General features: G+C 38.8%; 1 protein-coding gene across 3 annotated transcripts in view; it reads right to left on the bottom strand.

Annotated features, from left to right (window-relative positions):
• The window catches only part of Daam1 (dishevelled associated activator of morphogenesis 1), a 152706-nt gene that overhangs the window by 34207 nt on the left and 97819 nt on the right, over positions 1-20680 (bottom strand). For all 3 annotated transcript variants that reach the window (XM_090344203.1, XM_090344205.1, XM_090344204.1), the window contains exons 4-15: positions 20313-20384; positions 14326-14420; positions 12714-13047; positions 12271-12381; positions 11514-11617; positions 10595-10661; positions 10237-10354; positions 9804-9942; positions 9522-9580; positions 6377-6564; positions 5536-5832; positions 5148-5255 (exon numbers count right to left, since the gene is read on the bottom strand). In XM_090344203.1, coding sequence (XP_090200329.1) covers positions 5148-5255; positions 5536-5832; positions 6377-6564; positions 9522-9580; positions 9804-9942; positions 10237-10354; positions 10595-10661; positions 11514-11617; positions 12271-12381; positions 12714-13047; positions 14326-14420; positions 20313-20384 — 1692 coding nt within the window. The remainder of the gene's footprint in view (positions 1-5147; positions 5256-5535; positions 5833-6376; positions 6565-9521; positions 9581-9803; positions 9943-10236; positions 10355-10594; positions 10662-11513; positions 11618-12270; positions 12382-12713; positions 13048-14325; positions 14421-20312; positions 20385-20680) is intronic.

Here is a 20680-nt window from a genome sequence, read left to right as displayed (position 1 = left end):
AACCAGAAGTGATACTGTGGTTCAGTGGTAGAGCACTAACCTGGAGTGAAACAGTTCAGGGATGGTGCCCAGGCCCTGAGTTCAAGCCCCATGACCACTACCGCTACAACCAACAACCCCAAGACAATTGTTCGCCTTTGTCTCTTACATCAGAAAACAGAGGCTTTCAAGTACTGTATTACACACTGATCATAGGATCCTAAAAGACGGGTTGTCTTCAAGCAAAGGGCAGAAAGAAAGAAGAGACAGTGAGCTATAAGATGCTGCTACAAAGCTGTGACTCCCTTTAGGTAAACGTGGTATCTCAAACTTATTTTTCCTGTTCAATTGCATGGATCAGGAGAAATGAATTTATAGCATGTCAGGATGGAATTTCTCACAAAACAGACATGGTTATTGTTTAATTGTATCTTAAATAATTCAGATATGCAAGGGACTATAAAATAAATCTTTGTGGCTGACCTAGAAATTGTGTCTATTGTAGTTTTCATGAGGAAAAGATCCTGAGATTCAAGAAAATGACTTTCAAGTGAGCTCTTGGAATGTGAACAGGGGTTTAACTACATGCTATTAAATTCCATTTCATGTAGCACATAAGCTTACATAATACTCGGCACACCTTTGATATATACACTGAGCAAAATTCAAATAGGCATTGCTTTATACATACAACTGGAGTTAAAGAAAATCCTCTACAGAGTTTGGTGGTGAAAATGAAAAAAACAAAACAAAACAGGGATTAGAAACAACAACAAAAGAACTCTATGAATTATTCCATCTCGTAGTCCATATCATTCTACCTGTTTGGTTATCAAATGCATACTATGCTATATATATTTTTTATGATATCTGTAATATAGGAATAATATCTTCTCCAAGCACTGGAGTGAGTATTAAGAAACTGAAGCTGTGGGCTGGGGCTCACACTTGTAATTGTGGTTATTTAGGAGGCTGAGATTCAGAGGATGGCAATTTGAAGCCAGCTTAGGTAGAAAAATCTGTGAAACTCTGTCTTAAAAAAAAAATCAGGCAGGTGCTAGTGGCTCATACCTGTAATTGTAGCTACTCAGGAGGGTGAGGACTGTGGCTCAAAGCCAGCCCAGGTACAAGTCCATGAGACTCTTATCTCCAATTAACCATCAGAAAACCAGAAGTGGCTCTTTGGCTTAAGTAGTAGAGTGTTAGCCTTGGGCTGAAGAGCTCAGGGACAGTGCCCAGGCCAGAGTCAAGCCCCATGACTGACAACAAACAAATGAATGAATAAAAATAAAAAAATCAGGGCATGAGTAGTTCTAGTGGTAGAGAGCCAGCCAAGCAAGCAAAGTGACCATGAGGCCCTGAATTAAAATTTCAGTACTCTACTTCCTCTATTAAAATACTTAAAAAGGCTTTGTAAGAATTAAATTTTAGGATGGATAAGATTAGGAACTGAGTATATCACACTCAATAGCAGAAATGTAATGACTACTCAATACTGATTATTTTTAGTTCATATTAATCAATTACAGATTTTTCATCTCTGCTTTTTTTGTGAACATACATGAAAATTGAATGCAATCAAATCTTTTGAAATACCTCATACATAAAACATAACAATATTTGATAATTTTTATAGCCTAGGCTGGCCTTAAATAGCACAATCTGGCCTTGAACTTGCAATCCTCCTGTCTTGGCCTCTAAGTGCTAGGATTATAAGTGTGTGTCACTACACTTGGCTAAATACTTGATTTGAATAAAGTATGAAATGTCAATTAATTTGAAAAATATAAATGTGCATAAATAAATGAGTATGCTTATATATATGTATATATGCACATATTTACATGCATGTATGTATCGACTAAGTGCCATTTTATTCATCTAAATTATACTTTTAGATATTTCTAATCTGAAAAATTGTACTCTGTGTGGGTTTGCATTATATGCAGGTAACAGTATTCATGTGTTCCCTTTGCTTCTGAAATATTTATCTAGCTGAACAACTGGCCAGGATTTCATAGTTCTAGAGTGAGGGATGAAGAGACCATGGGGAAAAATGTTCCCAGTATGCCTTTGGGATAGAAAGGAGGGCAGTTCACTGCGGTGAAAATTATATGATACACTGCCAAGACAAATGGAAATGCCAAGGCCTCTTTGATGTTGCCACTAAAAGATGAGGAACATTCAATGACAGGCATTCATTTCCTTCATTCTGTCCTACATGTTCCAATTAGAATGTCTCTATCTTCTGATTTTTCTGGCTCTCAACATTTAGTAAATTCAATAAAATGGTATAGAGTGCCTCCATCTAGAAAATTTACTAATGGTTTAAAATTTCTCATCTTCAACCCTAACACCAAAAGGGCAAATGTTTGAATTGCTCAAACTGAGCAGGTGTGTTGAAACTTTTCTTCAGGAAATATTGCTGAAAATATGGTCACAACTCATTCTACTTACCCATCTACTTAGTGTTACTTAGAACTGAAATGTTCCGGTCTAGCCTGCCTGGAATGACTACTGATTACTTAAACACCATTGGTTGCTAGGAGACAATTGCCCAATTGCTGGGATTTCTGCAATCCTGTCTCCCAGAGCTCTTGAGAACTGTCCACATATTTGTCCCAGAGCATTTTGGCAGCATCCTTCTGCTGAAAGCCAGTTAATTATGAGTCTTATAAACTTGGGTCTTTCAACCACCTGCCTTCAAAATAAATGCAACCCACATGCTCAGGCTTGAATAACATCATTTGCTGTTTTCTCTTCATTTAAAATTCGCCTCCAAGTTCCCAAACCTTCATCTTAGACAACTAGCATTAGCAAACTGAAGTGAAAGCAGTAAGACATGTAATCAGGTTAGAAGATGGGTTGAATTACTAGGAGATTTGCTTTAATGGTCTATGACTTTCTGTCAAAGTCCAGAGGGTTACTTTCTTGGGACAGCAGAGAGAAGAGACATGATGTAGCTAATAATGAGAGTCTACAGGGTGAGACTCTAAACACACCCTTTGTCCCCTTGAAGGTAAGGTATTTTTCTACTGGACAATGCCTTAGCTTCTCCCTAATTTTCCTTGGTTCGGTATGTATAACATTGCACAATTCGCCTTTTCACTAATGGGAGGGTATATATATATGTAGCTTCATGTGACCACATAGGCACTTTCTGTTATTTTTTTGTATTTTATTAAACTATCACAAAAGGCATTGTCACCAAACTTTCCCCCTTTTACTCCAAAATATTCTGGCAACAGCTGTACACTGGTGGCTCACATCTGCAATACTAGCTACTCAGGAGGCTGAGATCTGAATATTATAATTCAAAGCCAATTATCTCCAATTAAGAAAAAGTCAGAAGTGGAGGTGTGGCTCAAGTGTTAGAGTGCTAGCCTAGAGCAAAACAATGCTGAACAAGAACACTAGAACCATGCCCAGGCCCACAAGTCAAGCCCCACAGCCAAGAGAAAACAAAAATAAAATGAAACAAAAAAACTTGGACCTGAGTTCAAGTCTTAGTACTGTCATGCACACAAACTATTCCACAACTATCTTGGCTAAATTACACTTCATCCCTGGTCCATTTCAGATGCATCAATGAATAGCTTGAAAAAAAACAAAACAAAACAATCCTTCCCTCTTGTCTTCTCCTATGATGCTTAGCCTTTCTATTCTGAGACATTCTTTCTCAGGAAGCAAGCCAAGGAAACTGACTAGGAAGTTAGCTGCTTCTTGAGGATACTCCACCCTGAATATGATTCATGCAGGAGGTTTAGAGCCTTCCAAGACAGTCCAAGGGAAGCCCCCTGCACAAATGCCAGCACTCACATTCTCCTGTTTAAGATACAATACACTCACTTCACCATTAACCAGCTTGAATAATCTTAGCTCTCACACTCATGGACTCTATTTTTCCATTCCTGGGGTTCTAATAGATTGTTTGGGCAGCATCCTATCCTTGTTATTTTGGACTCTCCTTCCTGTGGCATCTGGTCTACTCCTAAGAGAGTCCTCAACCTATTAAGAAGTCCTACAGTGGTACAAAAGGTTTCACACAGATGTGGCCAGGGCTTACTCAGATGTTGCTGGCTTAGCCTCATCAGCGTGAATAAGTAACAAGTACTGAATCACATGTTCTTGCCACCGTTATGAGAGCTTGGTTCACTTCAGTAGTTTCTGTAGTTCTATTTGCATCATTGCCATCTTCCCTTTCAGTGAAGAACCTATCATGTTCATCACAAATAGTAGAATTTTCTCTTTAGGTTCTGGTTATCTGCCACATTACAGACATTCACCAATTTTATTTTATTTTATTTTTGTGTCCTCATGCTTGAACTTTGTCACCAGGTGCGTGAGCCTCATGACTATAATCCTAGCTTCTAAGGAGGCTGAAATCTGAGGATCGTGGTTTAAAGCCAGTCTGGGCAGAAAAATCCACAAACCCCATCTTCAATTAACTATCAAAAAGTCAAAAGTAGAGCTGTGGCTCAAGTGGTAGAGCATTAGCCTTGAGCACAGAGGCTCAGGAACAAACCTTGTGACCACACCAAAGGGGCGGGGGGTTGGGGGGAGAAAGAAAAAGAAAAAAGAAAAACAAATGTTTACCCCAACAGGCTTGCTTCTGATAGTTACTTCTTGATATGTATTTTTTTTTCAACTCAGATAAATCTAATGGCATAGGAGTTATTATAACTATGAGTTATGGATATATGTCATTTCTATAGCTCCTCTATTTTTTCCCTACTGATCCAGATCCTTTGTTTTTGTTTGTCATGGGGCTTGGCCTCTGGGCCTGGGCTCTGTCCCTGAGCTCTTCAGCTCAAGGCTACTGCTCTACCTCTTGAGCCAAGGCCCCCACTTCCAGTTTTCTAGTAGTTAACCGGAGATAAGAGTCTCACGGACTTAGTGCCTGGGTTGGCTTTGAACCCAGATCCTCAGATACAGCTCTTTATGCCCATGGAGATAAGGCAGGATACCACCTAAAAAAGAGATCCAAGAGCTACAACACATATACACTGGCAGGCACACCTGTGGATACCTGCATTGCTTTGCAGGAACATGCTAGGGACTACCAAAGAGCCAAGTATTAAAACACCTATCCTATCACATGATGGCAAATGCATCATACACAGAGATATAGTTTACTATTTTGATATATTGAAGCTACATGTTGTTACCTGCTGTCTTTGGTAGGCAGAGAAAGTTCTTTCTAGGTCTTCGAGATCTAGAACTTTGAAGACTTTCGTGTCATCAATTTCAGTCCATACTGTTCCTTCCAGCTTGTTCTAGAAACATCAAGTTAACAAGTCCTGTAGTTTATAGTTATACATAAAAAGAACAAGCATTTTTTTTTTAAGTGCAAGACCCCCATAGTGAGCTGTCTCTAGCTGTGTGTTTATTTCGCAAGTCTTATCACTTAACCTATGAACTGGTGAGAATCCTGAATCCACATGGCAAAAGGAAATGGTTTAGCAATGGGGGCCCTTTCCCCTTCCAGGAGTACACAAGGAGATGCTGTTGCTATCTATGGATCCATTAGTGGGCAGTGGAGCACAAATGGCTTACCTCAGGCAGCTTTGACCAGTTGAAGGATTTCAGGGCATTTGTGGGCTGAGGAATGCTTTTCTTCTTGAGTGCTAGACCCACTGGAGCACCAGGAGGTGGCATGATTCCCGCTAAGGGAGGAGGTCCTGGGGGAGGAGGAGGTCCACCAGGAGGAAGGGGTGGGGGAGGGGGAGGAAGCATTCCACTTGGCAGGGGTGGGGGAGGTGGAGGAAGAAGCGACCCAAGCCCAGAAGAAGGAAAGGGACCCCCTGGGGCTCCAGGTGAGGGCCCTCCTGGGATGGAAGCACAGACAGCTCTCTGAAAGCAGAAAGATGGGGAAGAGAAGATGAATGTAAAAAAATTAATTGGATGATTCTTATATTCTAGGATTATTTTGTCTAAAGTATACGTTGCAGAGAAATCCACACTTCAGAGAATGTAGATTTGTAGGGCAGGCAAATCAAATGGTCTTTTCAGGGCCTATGTGGACTTGGTTTAGTTATCCTACTGCACTTGGTACGAGAATGCTTGTCTGCCAAGCACTTACAGCTTACAGTTCTCTCACTTCCTCCACCATCATATAGTTTGGTTTCCACAAAGTCAGTTTTCATATTAACAGGTGAATGTAATCTGCTTTGCTCTCAGCACAAAGAAGATTGGTGCTAAATATCCCTGCTCTACTCCCTGCCCAGCCACTTCTGCTGCCAAACCTACGAGATGGCAGACAGAGCAGGTCATAAATACTATGATTAACTGTCACATCTTGGGTTTGAGTCTCATATCAGAAATTGTCTACTTAGGGGTGAGGGAGTGAGGCCTTGACAGAAGACAGTGGACAGAAGACCCAACAAATGGCCTTTACCCTGTTGAGCTCATGGAGTTGTGCTGTGAGATCTGCCACTTGCTGCTTGACTTGCTTGTGTTCAGTAGTCTCTTTTTCAAGTTTCTCTTTCATCTTATTTAAGGTCTGCATCATTTCTTCCTTCTCTTGAGTCTTGGCATCACATTCTCGCTCCTTCTTCTCCAATTTCTGTTGTAGCTCATTGTGCTCTACACAAGGAAACAGGTGTACATGGGAACAGGAGATGCCTCAAGGTTGAAATAGGTTTCTCTAGAAAGTAAATCAACTAAAGTTGATGATAGAGGTTGAGATTCTTCATAAAGGGTAAGGATTATGCATTACTGCTCTCCATAAAAGGGCTAAACAGTACTCATGCTAGCAAGGGACTTCAGATGAACAACTTCATTAATTATATTCTATAAAGACCAAAGTAGGGACCCCTTTAAATCATAGTTCAAAAAGTGAAACAAAAGCTTGAACAACTACTCACATACGACAATGATGCCTGTCTGGTAAGGTAACTCAAAACACTTGCCTGGGCTTGATTCCTCATTACCCCATGCACAGAAAAAGCCAGAAGTGGTGCTGTGGCTCAAGTGGTAGAGCCCTAGTCTTGAGGAAAGCCAAATGACAGTGCTCAGGCCCTGAGTTCATGCCCCAGGACTGGCAAAAAAGAAAGCAATGGAATGAACAGTTTACTCCACTAAGGAAAATGAGTATAAATAGAACCTCTTCTCATACATTAGAAATAGGATGGAGTGAAGTCAGTTTGGATGAGTGAAGTTTGCTGGCTTGTGTCCACAATCAAAAGGGCTGAAAGGGGAGGTCTTATGTCATGAGGAAGTGCTGCTGGCAGATCCAACATGCATCTCAATATCGAATCATGTTTCTCAGTTACTCTTACAAAGCTGTCTTAAGTATTTCGTGCTTCCAGAAAGCAATTATTAACATTTGTGGAAGCAGTAGTGTGGATGAGCATAAGAGTAAATATGGGAGAAAAATATTAGCTCTCAACTGTGTTTTTAATGACTTTTCCAGTCCTGCTTTAGGGAATAGGGCATCCAATTTAGCAATTTATTCACTGTGTCAACAAATATAAGCTTGTTGAAAAGAGTGATGAGCTTTGGAAACAGACACAGTGAAGTTTAGGCTACAGATTTTTACTTTAAATACTTGACTCCGATGCCTCTTCTTTTTATATGAATAAATTCACCAGAGATATAACCCAGTGGGTCTGAGCTATGCAAGCTGGTCTCTATTTCTTGGGAAACTAGTTTGCGAACACTCCTTATGCAATCCACATGGAATGCCAAGTTTAGGAAGCACCAGCCTCAGTACTGTCCATATATGACATCCACTCACTACCAGCCAGGCACTAAATATTTACTGAATACTTCTCAGGAGTGCATTATCTCACAAATATTCTCCAGTTTTCACATCCATAAAAGCTGTTTCCTCACAGCCGCCACCTTCTGTTTAGTCAAAATGTGTCTGCTTGAATGTAACTGCTAACTGAAATGTCCAAAAAAGAATTCACTTTATCTACAGTCTCTCTTTACACTGTACTCATGACTTTACTCTGTCCTTTCCATCAACCTAGAGATTTTCTTCTATGCCACCTCACCCACTAGAATCCTGTGATAGTTACTTTAATAAACATGTAACTTGTCCATGCAGGCAACACGTTAATGTTCTTCTACAGGTTTTTGACGCCAAAGCTGATGTTCTACATTTTCTCTGAAATACTTGTGTCTCCATGTTGTGGAAAGTAGTGCTAAAACACTGACCGTTTTCTCCTTAATCTCTTTCCCCCAAGTTTTAGCTAAGGCTTTCATTCTTTCCATTATAGTTTCTAGAATTTATTTATCAAGACACATTTAGTCTCACTTCTATAAAAGAAATGTGATATGTGTGCGGGATTTCATAATGTAGTAATATTTCACATTGGCTCTTTTCCCACACCAGGCAAAGGACAAATATGATAAGAGAAAAGGAAATGACTACCCAGTTCTTGGACACTCTTTCACTGTTTCAATACTGAGATGAGGATGAGGGCTATGTGGTTCAGTGAACCACTATGGTAAGGTGTTGGCAGAGAATAGGATTTTGCTCACAGAGGGACCGACTTAAAGGGCAAATATTCTGGAGGAGAAAGAAGGGTATGCATTTCTGTGAGTGGCTGGTATGGCAAGGATCACAAATGTCTGTCACTGACATCGAGTGATAATATCAAAGATACATTCAAATATTGACTAATTGCTGGCCTGTTAATGTTTCACAACACATGATTCTGCAGTGGTCACTGATTTTTCGAAATGCTTCTTTCTTTTTTTAAATAAAAAAATTTTTTTTGCCAGTCCTGGGCTTGAACTCAGGGCCTGAGCACTGTCCTTGGACTTTCTCAAGGCTAGAGAGCTCTACCACTTGAGCCTCGTCACCACTTCTGGCTTTCTTTCTTTTTTTTTTTTTCTTCTTATGTATGTGGTACCAAGGAATCGAACCCGAGTCTTTGTGCATGCTAGGCAAGCATTCTACCACTAGGCCAAACTCCTGGCCCTGGAATGTTTTCTCTTTTTAATAACTGATGCTAAAGTAAGGTCATGGAGAAAAATGGACTGAGTAAACCAAGCAGCCTGTTCTGTGTTTAAAATTTTCGTAAGATTTGATGTGATTTAGAGAAGTTATGGGGCAGAAGAAGGATTCAGCTGCTTGGTATTGAAGAAAATTGGAATTAATGAATACTGTATAGCAAGTGTTATTAGTTTCTTTTTCGATTATTGTAACAAAAGAATAAAATAATTTGGACTCAGAATGACAAAGTAAAATATCTTAACTTTTTTTTTTTTTTTGGCCCCTTTCTCTTTCTGGCCCCGCTCGCTCCGGCCCCGCTCGCTCCGGCCCGGCTAGGCCCCCTTTCTAGCTCAGGCCCCGCTCGCTCCGGCCCTGCTCGCTCCGGCCCGGCTAGGCCCTCTTTCTAGCTCAGGCCCCAAATATCTTAATTTTTAAAAAGCCAATGAAAAATGTCTACCACACATGGAGAAAGAAAGGCTGCTTGATATTCATGAGTCAACAAGAAACACCGGGGCAAATTTCTAAGAGGTACAAAGAGCAGGGCCATTCAATAACCAATCACAAAATGTCTTCTCTTATCAGCCTGATCATTTACCTTTTCTCATTTTTTCTGCTTGTTCTTTCCACTGCTTAACTTCATTTTCATTAACCAACCTATAAAATAGTTAAAGGAGATCTCATTACAAAGAAACAAACAACCACAAAAAGTCCACTGTTAGATGCATGCTTGTGACCCATTTAAACCTAGATGTAATTTAGATATATTGCATATGCTTTTACATGTCCAGTAGAACATGTCAGTTCTCCCAGATGTTAATTTGAAATCTCTTACATTATCACTATTATTTCAAAGGCAATGAAAAAAGGAGAGACTTACATTCGTACAACATTTTTGATGTTAAAGTTCTCCAATGGTGTGGAGTCAGGGTCTTGTCCTTTGTCATTCTGGATAACTATTTGCTGTACAATTCTATCTAGTAGTAGCCAGTACTGAACAGTGTTTCCGCTCCTCTTGTCTAAAATGGAAAGGGATGGCAGAAAGAAGAATCTTCAAGTTGTTTGTCATCTGGACCAATGCTTTCTAAAGTCACTTGAATGTTGACACAAGATGATCACTAATTTAATTGAAAACCACTTTTTTCCCCTTTCTAAAGGCAGTGTAAGGTATGTGTTAATTTTTCAAATTAAAATGAATTAGCTGAAACTTGGGATCCATGATTTGTATCCAATCCAGTCATGCTATTCCAAAGAAAAGAGCGCTTTGGAACAATGTTCAAAGACTCAACCACACCTGTGTAGGGCACACTCACAAGGCATCTGAAGGCAGTGGTGCAGGATGGACATAAAGTGGGGGTAAGCTTCACTGTGGGTCAGCCTCTTCCTGGTCAGTTCAAACATCTGAGTTGCACTTTTTGTGTCTATGTGAACCTGTTTTACAGAAAACACAAATCTAAGTCCAATATCCAAGTTCCTAACTTCCCCAATGTAACGAGAGGAAATCCAAGGCAAACAAACTAATCCTGCCACTTAGGAAACAAAACAGAACTTTGACTTCACTCATGGGTTACATTGGTCTATGTCAATTCCATAACACACATTCTGGGGTGCGGGAGAAGGGAAAATCTATGAACTAATGCATCAAGTCAGAATAGCTGTGAGAATACGCACCAGTTCAAATCTTTTGGCAAATTCTAGTTCATCTTCATTTCGGAGCATTTCAAAAAAATCTAAATGCCTAAAAGGTAATTGAAGAAAAGTTATTAAAAGCAAAATATCCTACAAACAAAACACATGAGATTCAAGACATTCATATGGACTTTCCTGAAGATTTAGAGCTAGTTCAAGAAGAAACAAGGTAACAGAATCAACTGTCCTTGTTTAAACTATGTTCTTTCTAAAGAAAAAAAAAATGCATCATCTGGGTCACATAAGATTTCAAGAACATGAAATTTAAAAACCTAGGGAGCTCAGCACATAGCATATAATTATTAAATGAATAACTGTTTTTCAAATGTAAAAGTAATCAAGGCTAGATTCTACTCATGGAAAAACAAGCCCATATAACCACACTTGACTGCTGTTCCATTAAAGATCATGAAAGAAATGACTGTGTCATTCATTTAATTCATTCAAATGTTTATTAATCACATACTATATATGTACTCTATAGTCTCGGGGGATATAGTTCTATGAAGTTAAGTATAACAGGGTAAAGGGAAAGGGAGTGACTCTACATAGTAATTGGAACATCCTTTCTGCAAGGAACAAGGAAACAAGTAATCTATGAAAGATCTTTTGATGCTTAGGAAATAGTAAGGCTTATAAGCCAGAAAATACAGCATGCCAAGGACATGAATGAGGGAGAAGGGTGGTAGGAGGATACAGCTAGTACTAATGCTAAACCCACGTTTAGTTTTCTATATACTTTGTTTCCTTCCAATAAGAACATAATTAGCTGTATTAACATGCTGATGTCAGCTCTTTAGATTATAAATCTGTTACAGGCTGACATAAAAATCAGAGGGCATGAACTACACAAATGGAAAAAAAGCACAGACTATCTAAAATGGTCAACAATCTTACTTACCTATCTAATGTTGAATTTTCATGTTCTCGTAATTTGTCTATAACAGGTTGGATTCCTAACATAAGAAATTCATAGCGAAGATGAAGTCTAAAGTCCAAACTCTCCTGAAAGTAGAAGGATAATAAAAGATATATTCATATTTTTGAATTTCTCTCTTTCTCTCTTTCATAGTGGTGGGAACCAAACCCAGTGCTTCATGAATGCTAGACATGTGAGCGGTATTTCTTACTCTTCTATTTTTGATAGAATCTCACTAAGTTCGACCAAGCTAGCCTTGAACTTCTTGGTTCTACCACTCAAGCAGCTGGATTATAGTCAGGGGCCACTAGGCCTAGCTTAACATATCATTTAATGACACTTTTTTATGACACTTTTTTTTTCTTTTTGCCAGTTCTGGGCTTGAGCTCAAGGCCTCAACACTGTCCTTGGACTTTCTCAAGGCTAGAGCTCTACCACTTGAGCCTCAGCACCACTTCCGGCTTGTTTTCTACGTATGTGGTACTGAGGAATTGAACGAGGGTCTTCGTGCATGCCAGGCAAGCATTTTTACCACTAGGCCAAACTCCAGGCTCCAAGGGTGTTTTTTTTTATTGTTGGGGTTTTTTTTTTTTAACTGTATTTTTTTTTTGTCTTTTCTTTTTTGGCACTGGGGATCGAACCCAGGACGTTGCACTTGCTAGGCAAGCGCTTTGCCACTGAGCTACATCCCAACCCTTCAGCCCTTAATGACCCATTTTTAAAACTGCGGTTTTCTTACCACTCCTGCGCCTTGGCTTAGCACCGCATTGATGAAGGACATGATGGCAGTCTTGAGACTCACTTCATCTCGATACCGCCCAGTGCTTTTGTCCAAGTCATTAATTAACGTCTATCAGAGATACAGACAGATATAGAAACAAAGGACAAATCATTACTAATCCTGTGTTCACCTTATATTTTTAATACTCAGAAATCAACTTTGAAAATCTTGCAATTAGTCAAAAATTATATTGATCCATACAAACTCACTTTTCTTCTTATGATTAGTAAAAAAACTCACTTTCAATATTCTTACATCATTTTATATACATGTATATACACATATATATCTTACATCATTTTATATATGTATACGTACATATATGTATATGTATGAATCCATGTATATGTACATATATATATATATACACATATGTATACAAAATAAAAAAGAACACCTACCTGGAAACGAGTTCTCTCGCTGGCATACTTCTGGTAGTGCAGCATGGCCTGCAGAACTTTCTTGTGGCCTCCGGGAACCAGGCACACGGCGCCCAAAATTTCCAGCACGGCCACCTTTGTTTTAATGTTCTCTGTGCTCAGACTCTGAGCAATCACATTAATACTCTCAGAATGAGCCAGGACGTGAGCCCGGCCTTGAGAGTTGTTCATTAGTGCCTTTATGCAGCCAATAAGAGAGGTATGTATCCGAGACTCGGAGGTCTCGTAGTCCATGGTCTTCAGAAAGTTAAGGATACATGACAGGCCATCCAAGTCGATGAATCTCGTTACAAACCTGTCAAGAAGAGAAATGCATTCAATTTAAGTTCCTTTGTAGTTCAGCAATAGCTCTTCATAGAGAAGTCTGGAGGGCATGAGAAGGGAAGACAGTTTCCAAAGTACTAAAAGGCTTACACTGAGGAGGTCTTTATGGCCATTGACTCATCCGTGACACAGACCTAATGGTCAGGACTAAAAAAAAAAAATCTCCAATTGTGATAAATATCTCAACTGGTATAAGAAACTGAAATAACAGATCATATATTCATTAAGGCCAGGAGCAAGATGACACTCAAAATACGTATCTTGTCTTCAGGCAAAGTCATCTGCTTCAGTGAGTTACAGAAGCATCTAGTTCCTATGTACTCCTGTGTTAGCCACTGACCCTCGCCCCCGTCGAGAGACGTCAAAGAGCATCCCTCAACTCCAGGATTTGTTCATCAAATCGTTATCGTTCACTTTTTTTTGTATGGCGTGTTAAAGGAATCTCAATAAATGAAACAGATAAAAACAAGGTTTTATTACTCTAAATACTCTCTGTTAACATTTATAATGATTACTGTAAAATCAGTGAGAATTGTGTATAATGCATATATACATGTCAAAACCGTTGAAAAGAGATGACACGAGTTGTCTATCTGACAATTGCCAAATTTATTTTTCTATTGAACATTAGAATTTGAGGGCAGAACACAGAGAAAAATATAGAATAAGCTAAAGGAACTCTTTTCAAATGTGTAATATTTCTGATAAATCAATAGATTTTTCTTAACTAATAATTTTTTTATTTTATTTTTTGTTCATTGTGGGGCTTGAACTCAAGGCCCAGGTGCTGTCCCTGAGCTCTTTTGCTCAAGGCTAGTCTTCTACAAATAGGATATATATGTGTGGTATATATATATATATATATATATATATGTACACATACATACATACATTCATACACACACTATATATATACCATGGCTATATATCTAGGAGTAAATTGTTGATAGGCCACAGGACAACACTATGTATAATGTTCTGAGAAACTGCCTGAATATTTTTCAAAATGATAGCATCATTTTCTACTTCTGAGAGCAATGAATGAGGATCTCAATTTTTCTACAGTCTTGCTACCTCTTCCCTTTCTTTTCTGATTTTGGTTATCCTAATGGCTGTTGGCATGTCTTTTAATTGAAGACAATCCATATATTAGATGTTTAATGACTGAAATAGTGACAGACAAAAAAGAAGAAAGAAAAGTATACAAGAAAGAGAAACATGCTTGCTACCCAGGCCAGAGGGAAATTACCTCATGGGTTTTGTTCTTAGTGCTGTTTTCAGACTCTCTATAGTTTTACTTCTTTCTTCTTCTTCTTCCTTCTCTAGAGCCAGCAGAGATTTTCTCTATACAAAGAAAACAGAAGTTTTATGTCTTCAAATTCTTCTTCTAGCAGTGCTGAGATTTGAACTCAGGCAGGACCGCTTGAGGTAGGAGCCAGCCCTTTAGCCCCTTTATGTGTTAGTTATGTTCCAGATAGGTTTTCACAAGTTTGTCCCAGGTTGTCTTCAATCATGATCCTTCAGTCATGTAGCAACATGCCTGAGCTCTACTTCAAGTTCTTTACTGAATAAGGCAAACTTACTGATTGGATGCTATTTTAACTTTTAAATAGAAATAATCAATAAACATATGGGATCTCAAGATTTATTGAAAATAAATACATAGAGCAATATCATCAAGAATTCCATAAGATTGTTTCTACTACAAGCCAGGCCTTTCAATTTTTAAATAATAGGACGTGTCTGGAAAATTTTAGTAGAGATTAAGTTGCTCAAATTTTCATATAACTGTTGTATTACTAGACCTTGATGAAGATATTACTATTTACATTTGGTATGAATTGGGAAAAATATTCTGACAATTAAAAGAATCAAAGGAAAAGGGCAGCAACTTTCACATGCTATTTCTCTCATTTATCAGTTGGACAGTATAACTGAGATCAAAGGGATTATATTATATCAAATTATGTTTTAAAAGGAACAATGAAATTGGACCTGATACTAAGATGGTTACATCTTTCAGAAGCGAATCAACATCCTTTAAAAATCATCGAACATTGTGTGTGTGCGTGTGCGTGTGTGTGTGTGTGTGTGTGTGTGTGTGTGTTTTCTGTGTAGACTTTTCTTATCCAGAAAGAAGCTACAGCAGTGCTTCTCAAAACTTTAATGTGGATATGAAAAACACCTGGGGATCTTGTTGAACTACAGGCTCTGATATGATAGGTCTGAGATGAGGCCCAAAATGCTGCATTTCTGAAAATCTCCTGGGAAGTACTGATATTGTGGGAACAAGGCTCTAAGTAGGCAGATCTCCACTGATATGCGGTTATGAATGTAATAAGGTTTTCGTCTTTCCACCCATCTCACTCCATGATCACTTAGTTGTACTACACTGTTACTAGTCTTATGTGCGGAGCCTGTATCCTTGGGGTTACTGGTTCTTTCTTTTATCATATTTCAGGCCATACTTATCCACTTTTCTTTAGTTTATTGGCGATCCATTCTGGTAAAGAGCTTGGTTGGAAAACTGAGAGAGGTATCTCCATAGACAACAGAAAAGCTGGGTTCTTAACCATCAGCTTTGATGTTCATGTTTCTCCCTTTGTTTCAAAACCACTAATAATCAAAAGATTTATTTTTTAAAAGGTCAACAATATCAGCATGAAGTAATTAAATGTTCATTAAGGTGAAGGCCCAAAGTAAATGAATACATCAGTAGGATCATGTAGAACAACCCACATAAAAACCAGTTGTCTTCCCCACCCCCCGAAATTGTTTTTGTTTCTGCTAAAGCTGTCTCTCTTGCTGGTGATGTGTCTAGACAGCTGTCACCCGAGGACAGTAGGGGAAGAAGCTGAGTGTAGAAATAGCTAATGAATTCCTCCACAATGCTGGGATCCACCCCCTGGAAAATTCAGCACAAATCCAGCTAGGGATGTTTAATCTCCAGTGGCACAGCTGAACTCATAGGAGTTTTTACTAATCTGCAATACACTCTTTATTGCTGGGCTTAATCTTATAAAACAACCCTCAAGTAAAAGACTAGATTAAAAAAAACCTATGGATCACTAATACAAAGGTGTATTTATCCTTGTAACAATCCTAGAGAAAACAGAATACCTGAATAATGGCAGAGCACATTAAGCTAGGAGATTCATGAAATGCCACAAAAAAATTAAATCTCAACTTCCTTATCTACTATAAGGACCACGACCTTGTCTATAGGTGATATGATTAGATCTGGAACTAAAATCACATTTATTGCTTGAAGAAAACTGAGAATATGTTATGTAGATGAACCTAATATTCTCATAGTGGTCAAAATCAAATAATTATATAAAGTCTCAAAGTTTTCAAGTGCCACACCTAAGAAGAAGGTTTAATTTGCAACTTTTAGTAGATAAGGGAGATACACCTACATTTCTGAAGAGAATCTCTATGCCAAGCAAATAGTATGTACCTTGGTGCATGTAGGAAAGGCGTTTTGAGGATGACTCTTAGATGTTCACATGAGAAGTGGGTAAGAGACAAAACACACACTGACAAGAGGGCCTTCCAATCGAAGCCACTAGAGGTATACATTGGAACATGTCCAGAGACACATGAATGTGGCTTAGTCTGAACTAACCTCCCATTTGAAACATTTCCTTGGTGTGAAATGGAGGCCCCAAGCCACTAAACACACTGAATAAACTTCACCTCACACTCTCCTTGAGAAAGCACAGAAATGCTGTGATGCTAAAGCTGTTAGACTGCCCTCCATCATTAGAGTGTCTTTCACTCTTTAAAAGCCAGCAGAGCCGGGAGTTTGGCCTAGTGGTTAGAGTGCTTGCCTAGCATGCACAAAGACCCTGGTTCGATTCCTTGGTACCACATATATAGAAAAAGCCGGAAGTGGTGCTGAGGCTCAAGTGGTAGAGCTCTAGCCTTGAGAAAGTCCAAGGACAGTGCTCAGGCCCTGAGCCCAAGCCCAGGACTGGCAAAAAAAAAAAAAATAAAAAAGAAAAAAAAATGTAAAAGCCAGCAGATCACTTGGGAGTCCTTTAAGGAACAAAGCATTCTTGTTATGAAGTTTGCAAAAAGTAACTACACTCCTCCACAAACGACTGGCTTCACAGACCAGTAAGTGCAATGGCTCTTGAACTGGCCTGTTTATCAGACTCTTGAGGCATTAAAGAAAACAGATGCCTGCCTTCCCTCAGAAAAATCCATAGTGTCAGCTTGTGGGGAAGAGAGGAATAGGGTTGCCGGGCCTCTTTCATGTGCCAAGGGCTTTAAAAAATTCGAAGTGGTCTTTGGCTCAGATGGAAAGGTTTAAACTTTGCCATTAGATGACTATTTTCTAATTAGATGGCCTTGAGCAAGATAACCTTTTTAAAATAAATAAATAGCACCTTCAGCTTTGGTGTTGGTAAGGATTTGAAACAACACACAAACTGCCCTTTGCACTACCTGTCACATGAGGCACATTCAATAAGCAGTGACTGCCAGTAATAGAGCAGGGACAACCTGCCTCTTAAACAGTTTCTTAAGGAGAGAGTCAAAGAGTCAAGCTGCTGGGCCAGGAAAGGATCTGAAAGAACTGAGCACCTTTGCTTACCCCAGAGACAAAGTGTCAGGGGCTTCTGTTATGTGTTGTTGGGGGATTCTCTCTAGCATAGATGTGAGATCAGCCAGAAATGTGTGAGAAGGTGGTGAGAAAAACAGAAAAACTGAGAGTTTCTGGTATCCTTGGTTTCTTTATAAGTAAACAGGAGTTTTGAGGCCTGACTGATTCACAGTTAATGCTCTTTATCGTTGACCCTGAAAGATAGCACCTCAGTTCTAAAAAAGAGCATTAGGAAGTTTTGTTAGGTGTTTGACACATAAAAGACAGCAAAAGCCCACAATTTAACAGTACTGAATGGTCTGGAAAAGGATTTTGGAATAGGAGCCAAAGATAATTAAAATGTAGAACATTCAAGAATACAGCAGTTGTCTGAGTAGGCAGCAGAAGGGAGGATCTTGCAGAAGGGCTACACTAGCATGTCATAGACTTTGAATGTCAGGAATGAGCCAAGTCTATTCCAGACAAGGTGGAGATTAAGACACTGTGAAAGACAAATTAATTTAAGTGTCCCAATAGGTGAAGAAAGAAAAATCCAGAATACACTGGATGTCTCCATTTATAGTAGGGAATTAACAAAAAAACTTCTCATTAGACATCAAACAAAGCAGTCTGCTTGACAATTCTTTTACTACTAATAGGAATAAAAATCTATAAAATATCTCTTACTGCAAGAAATGTTAAATTGTTCCAGATTATTATTGTGTGGGTAGATAAAAAATCTTTGGTGGTCCTCAACACATAAATGCTGAGATCACCCTTTTTCATCTTTGGCATTATGCATGATATATTGAATAAGTAAAGTTTGGTGGTTGTTTTCTGCCCTTTTATTGGTTTTTAGACTTAAAAAAATCCCTGAGGCAAAAGCTCATGCAATTTCAGTTATAATTTATATAATCCTATTCACATGTACCTAGCTGTATAACAGCAGAAGAAGCATCTTCAAGGAAAATTATAGAAGTTATCAAAAGTCAAGGCCTTTCAGAGTTTAGCAAAAGTATGAATGAGTTACATGGTCTAGTAAATTTTCAACTTTCAGTAGTGGGAAAATACTAGATAATTCAAAATGTTTACTATTATTATTATTGCCAAATCAGGGCTTGAACTCAGGGCCTGAGCACTGTCCTTGGGCTTTCCAAGGCTAGAGCTCTACCACTTGCGCCACCGTACCACTTCCATCTTTTTTTCTATGTATGTGGTGCCAAGGAATCAAACCTGGGTCTTTGTGCATGCTAGTCAAGCACTCTACCACCAGGCCAAACTCCCAGCCCCAAAATATTTAAGGGGAAGAAATTTAGTTTTCTCTTAAGAATTCTGGAGAAGGCATGAGAGAGAAGTAGTAAGCAGTATTAAGCATTAGGGAAGCATCTACTTGACTTGAATGTTATAAGCTCAAAGTTGAGTATAACAGATTTGTTCTTACAGCATGAGTCTGTCTACTGAAGCAAAGATTTTGTAACTTTCTTTTTTGTTTTAAATCAACAAAAACAGGATTTAAGTTACCAGGGTCAAAGAGGATAACTTTTATTGTTATTGTTGTTCTTCTTCCTACTGCTGTGAGCTTCAGTTGTGATCAACAGAGGCCCTGCTAGCTGCTTGGAATGATGACATCATAGAGGTATCATGCAATCAGCATTCACAGTTTAGAGAATATATTTTCAATATTTTTTTTTTTTGCCAGTCCTGGGCTTGAGCTCAGGGCCTGAGCACTGTCCTTGGACTTTCTCAAGGTTAGAGCTCTATCACTTGAGCCTCAGCACCACTTCCGGCTTTTTTCTATGTATGTGGTACCGAGGAATCGAACCCGGGTCTTCATGCATGCTAGGCAAGCACTTTAACCACTAGGCCAAACTCCCAGCCCAGATTATTATTATTATTATTATTTTTGCCAGTCCTGGGCTTGGGCTCAGGGTCTGAGCACTGTCCTTGGACTTTCTCAAGGCTTAGCACTCTACCACTTGAGCCTCAGCACCACTTCCAGCTTTTTTCAATGTATGTAGTACCGAGGAATCGAACCCAGATCTTTGTGCATGCTAGGCAAGCACTCTACCACTAGGCCAAACTCCAGGCCCTATTTTCAATATTAACCGAACCAAAAACCCATCGACCAAAGTTTTCCCAAGGATATGTTGGCACTATTCTTGTTATGCATTTTATTAAACCATTTATATCCTTCAGGCATCCTTTCCTATTTTAAGAAGAGCATTTTTGTATCTTTTTAAAAAAATCAATAAACCAGCAAAGATCCAAGTTTCTAGCAATAGAGTGAGTAGGACAAGTATAATAAAAGAATAAACATCAGTTAAAAACAGTTTAAACTATTTTTACATGGTATTAACTTTTAGGATAGTGTCACAAAACTGCAAATGACCAGTTATATTAAATTGACTACAAGCCAGATTTCAGATTATGTTTCTTCTTATGACACTAAAGCCAATTATGTTTTAGTGTGTGTCAACTTAATTTAAACATAGTAGAAAAATAATTTGCTTCTTATTTGTCCCTGCTTCAAACAAAGGGAATGTTTGAAAGAGAACTTGGAAAGGTAATGATAGGTGTTCCTTATTGTGCAACTGTGTTGTTTGTACTGGATTCTAAACTGTGTGTCATAGAACATAAATTATACCTACAGCAGCCATGGAATTAAGCTGATCAATGTAGAACTCAGGCCAACTTGTTGCTCCCTTGTTTTCTTCCTGGTCCTAAAAAAAGAAAAAAAAGGGGGGAAAATGACACATTGCCAAAGATCCACATGCAGAAGAATGTCTGACTTTTGGAGCAGCTAGACAATGGTCTGCATACAGAAACCACTAGGAGACATTAAGATGGGATATATTTATTTTAAAATGTTGGCTTTTAAACACTTAGCTAGGATGGTCTCTCCCCAATCCAATTTCCATGAAAAGTGCTGAAGTCTCCTTTGTTGTGAAAACTACTTCATGGTATTGTTTTCTTTGCTTGTTTTACTTTTCTTGTAGGGACATAATGTCTAGGAGGA

Source organism: Megascapheus bottae, chromosome 14, assembly GCF_031878675.1.
Source record: "Megascapheus bottae isolate mThoBot1 chromosome 14, mThoBot2.hap1, whole genome shotgun sequence".
Taxonomy (NCBI): domain Eukaryota; kingdom Metazoa; phylum Chordata; class Mammalia; order Rodentia; family Geomyidae; genus Megascapheus; species Megascapheus bottae.
The sequence above is the reverse complement of the archived record's forward strand: the minus strand, read 5'-3'. Positions and strand labels throughout refer to the sequence as shown.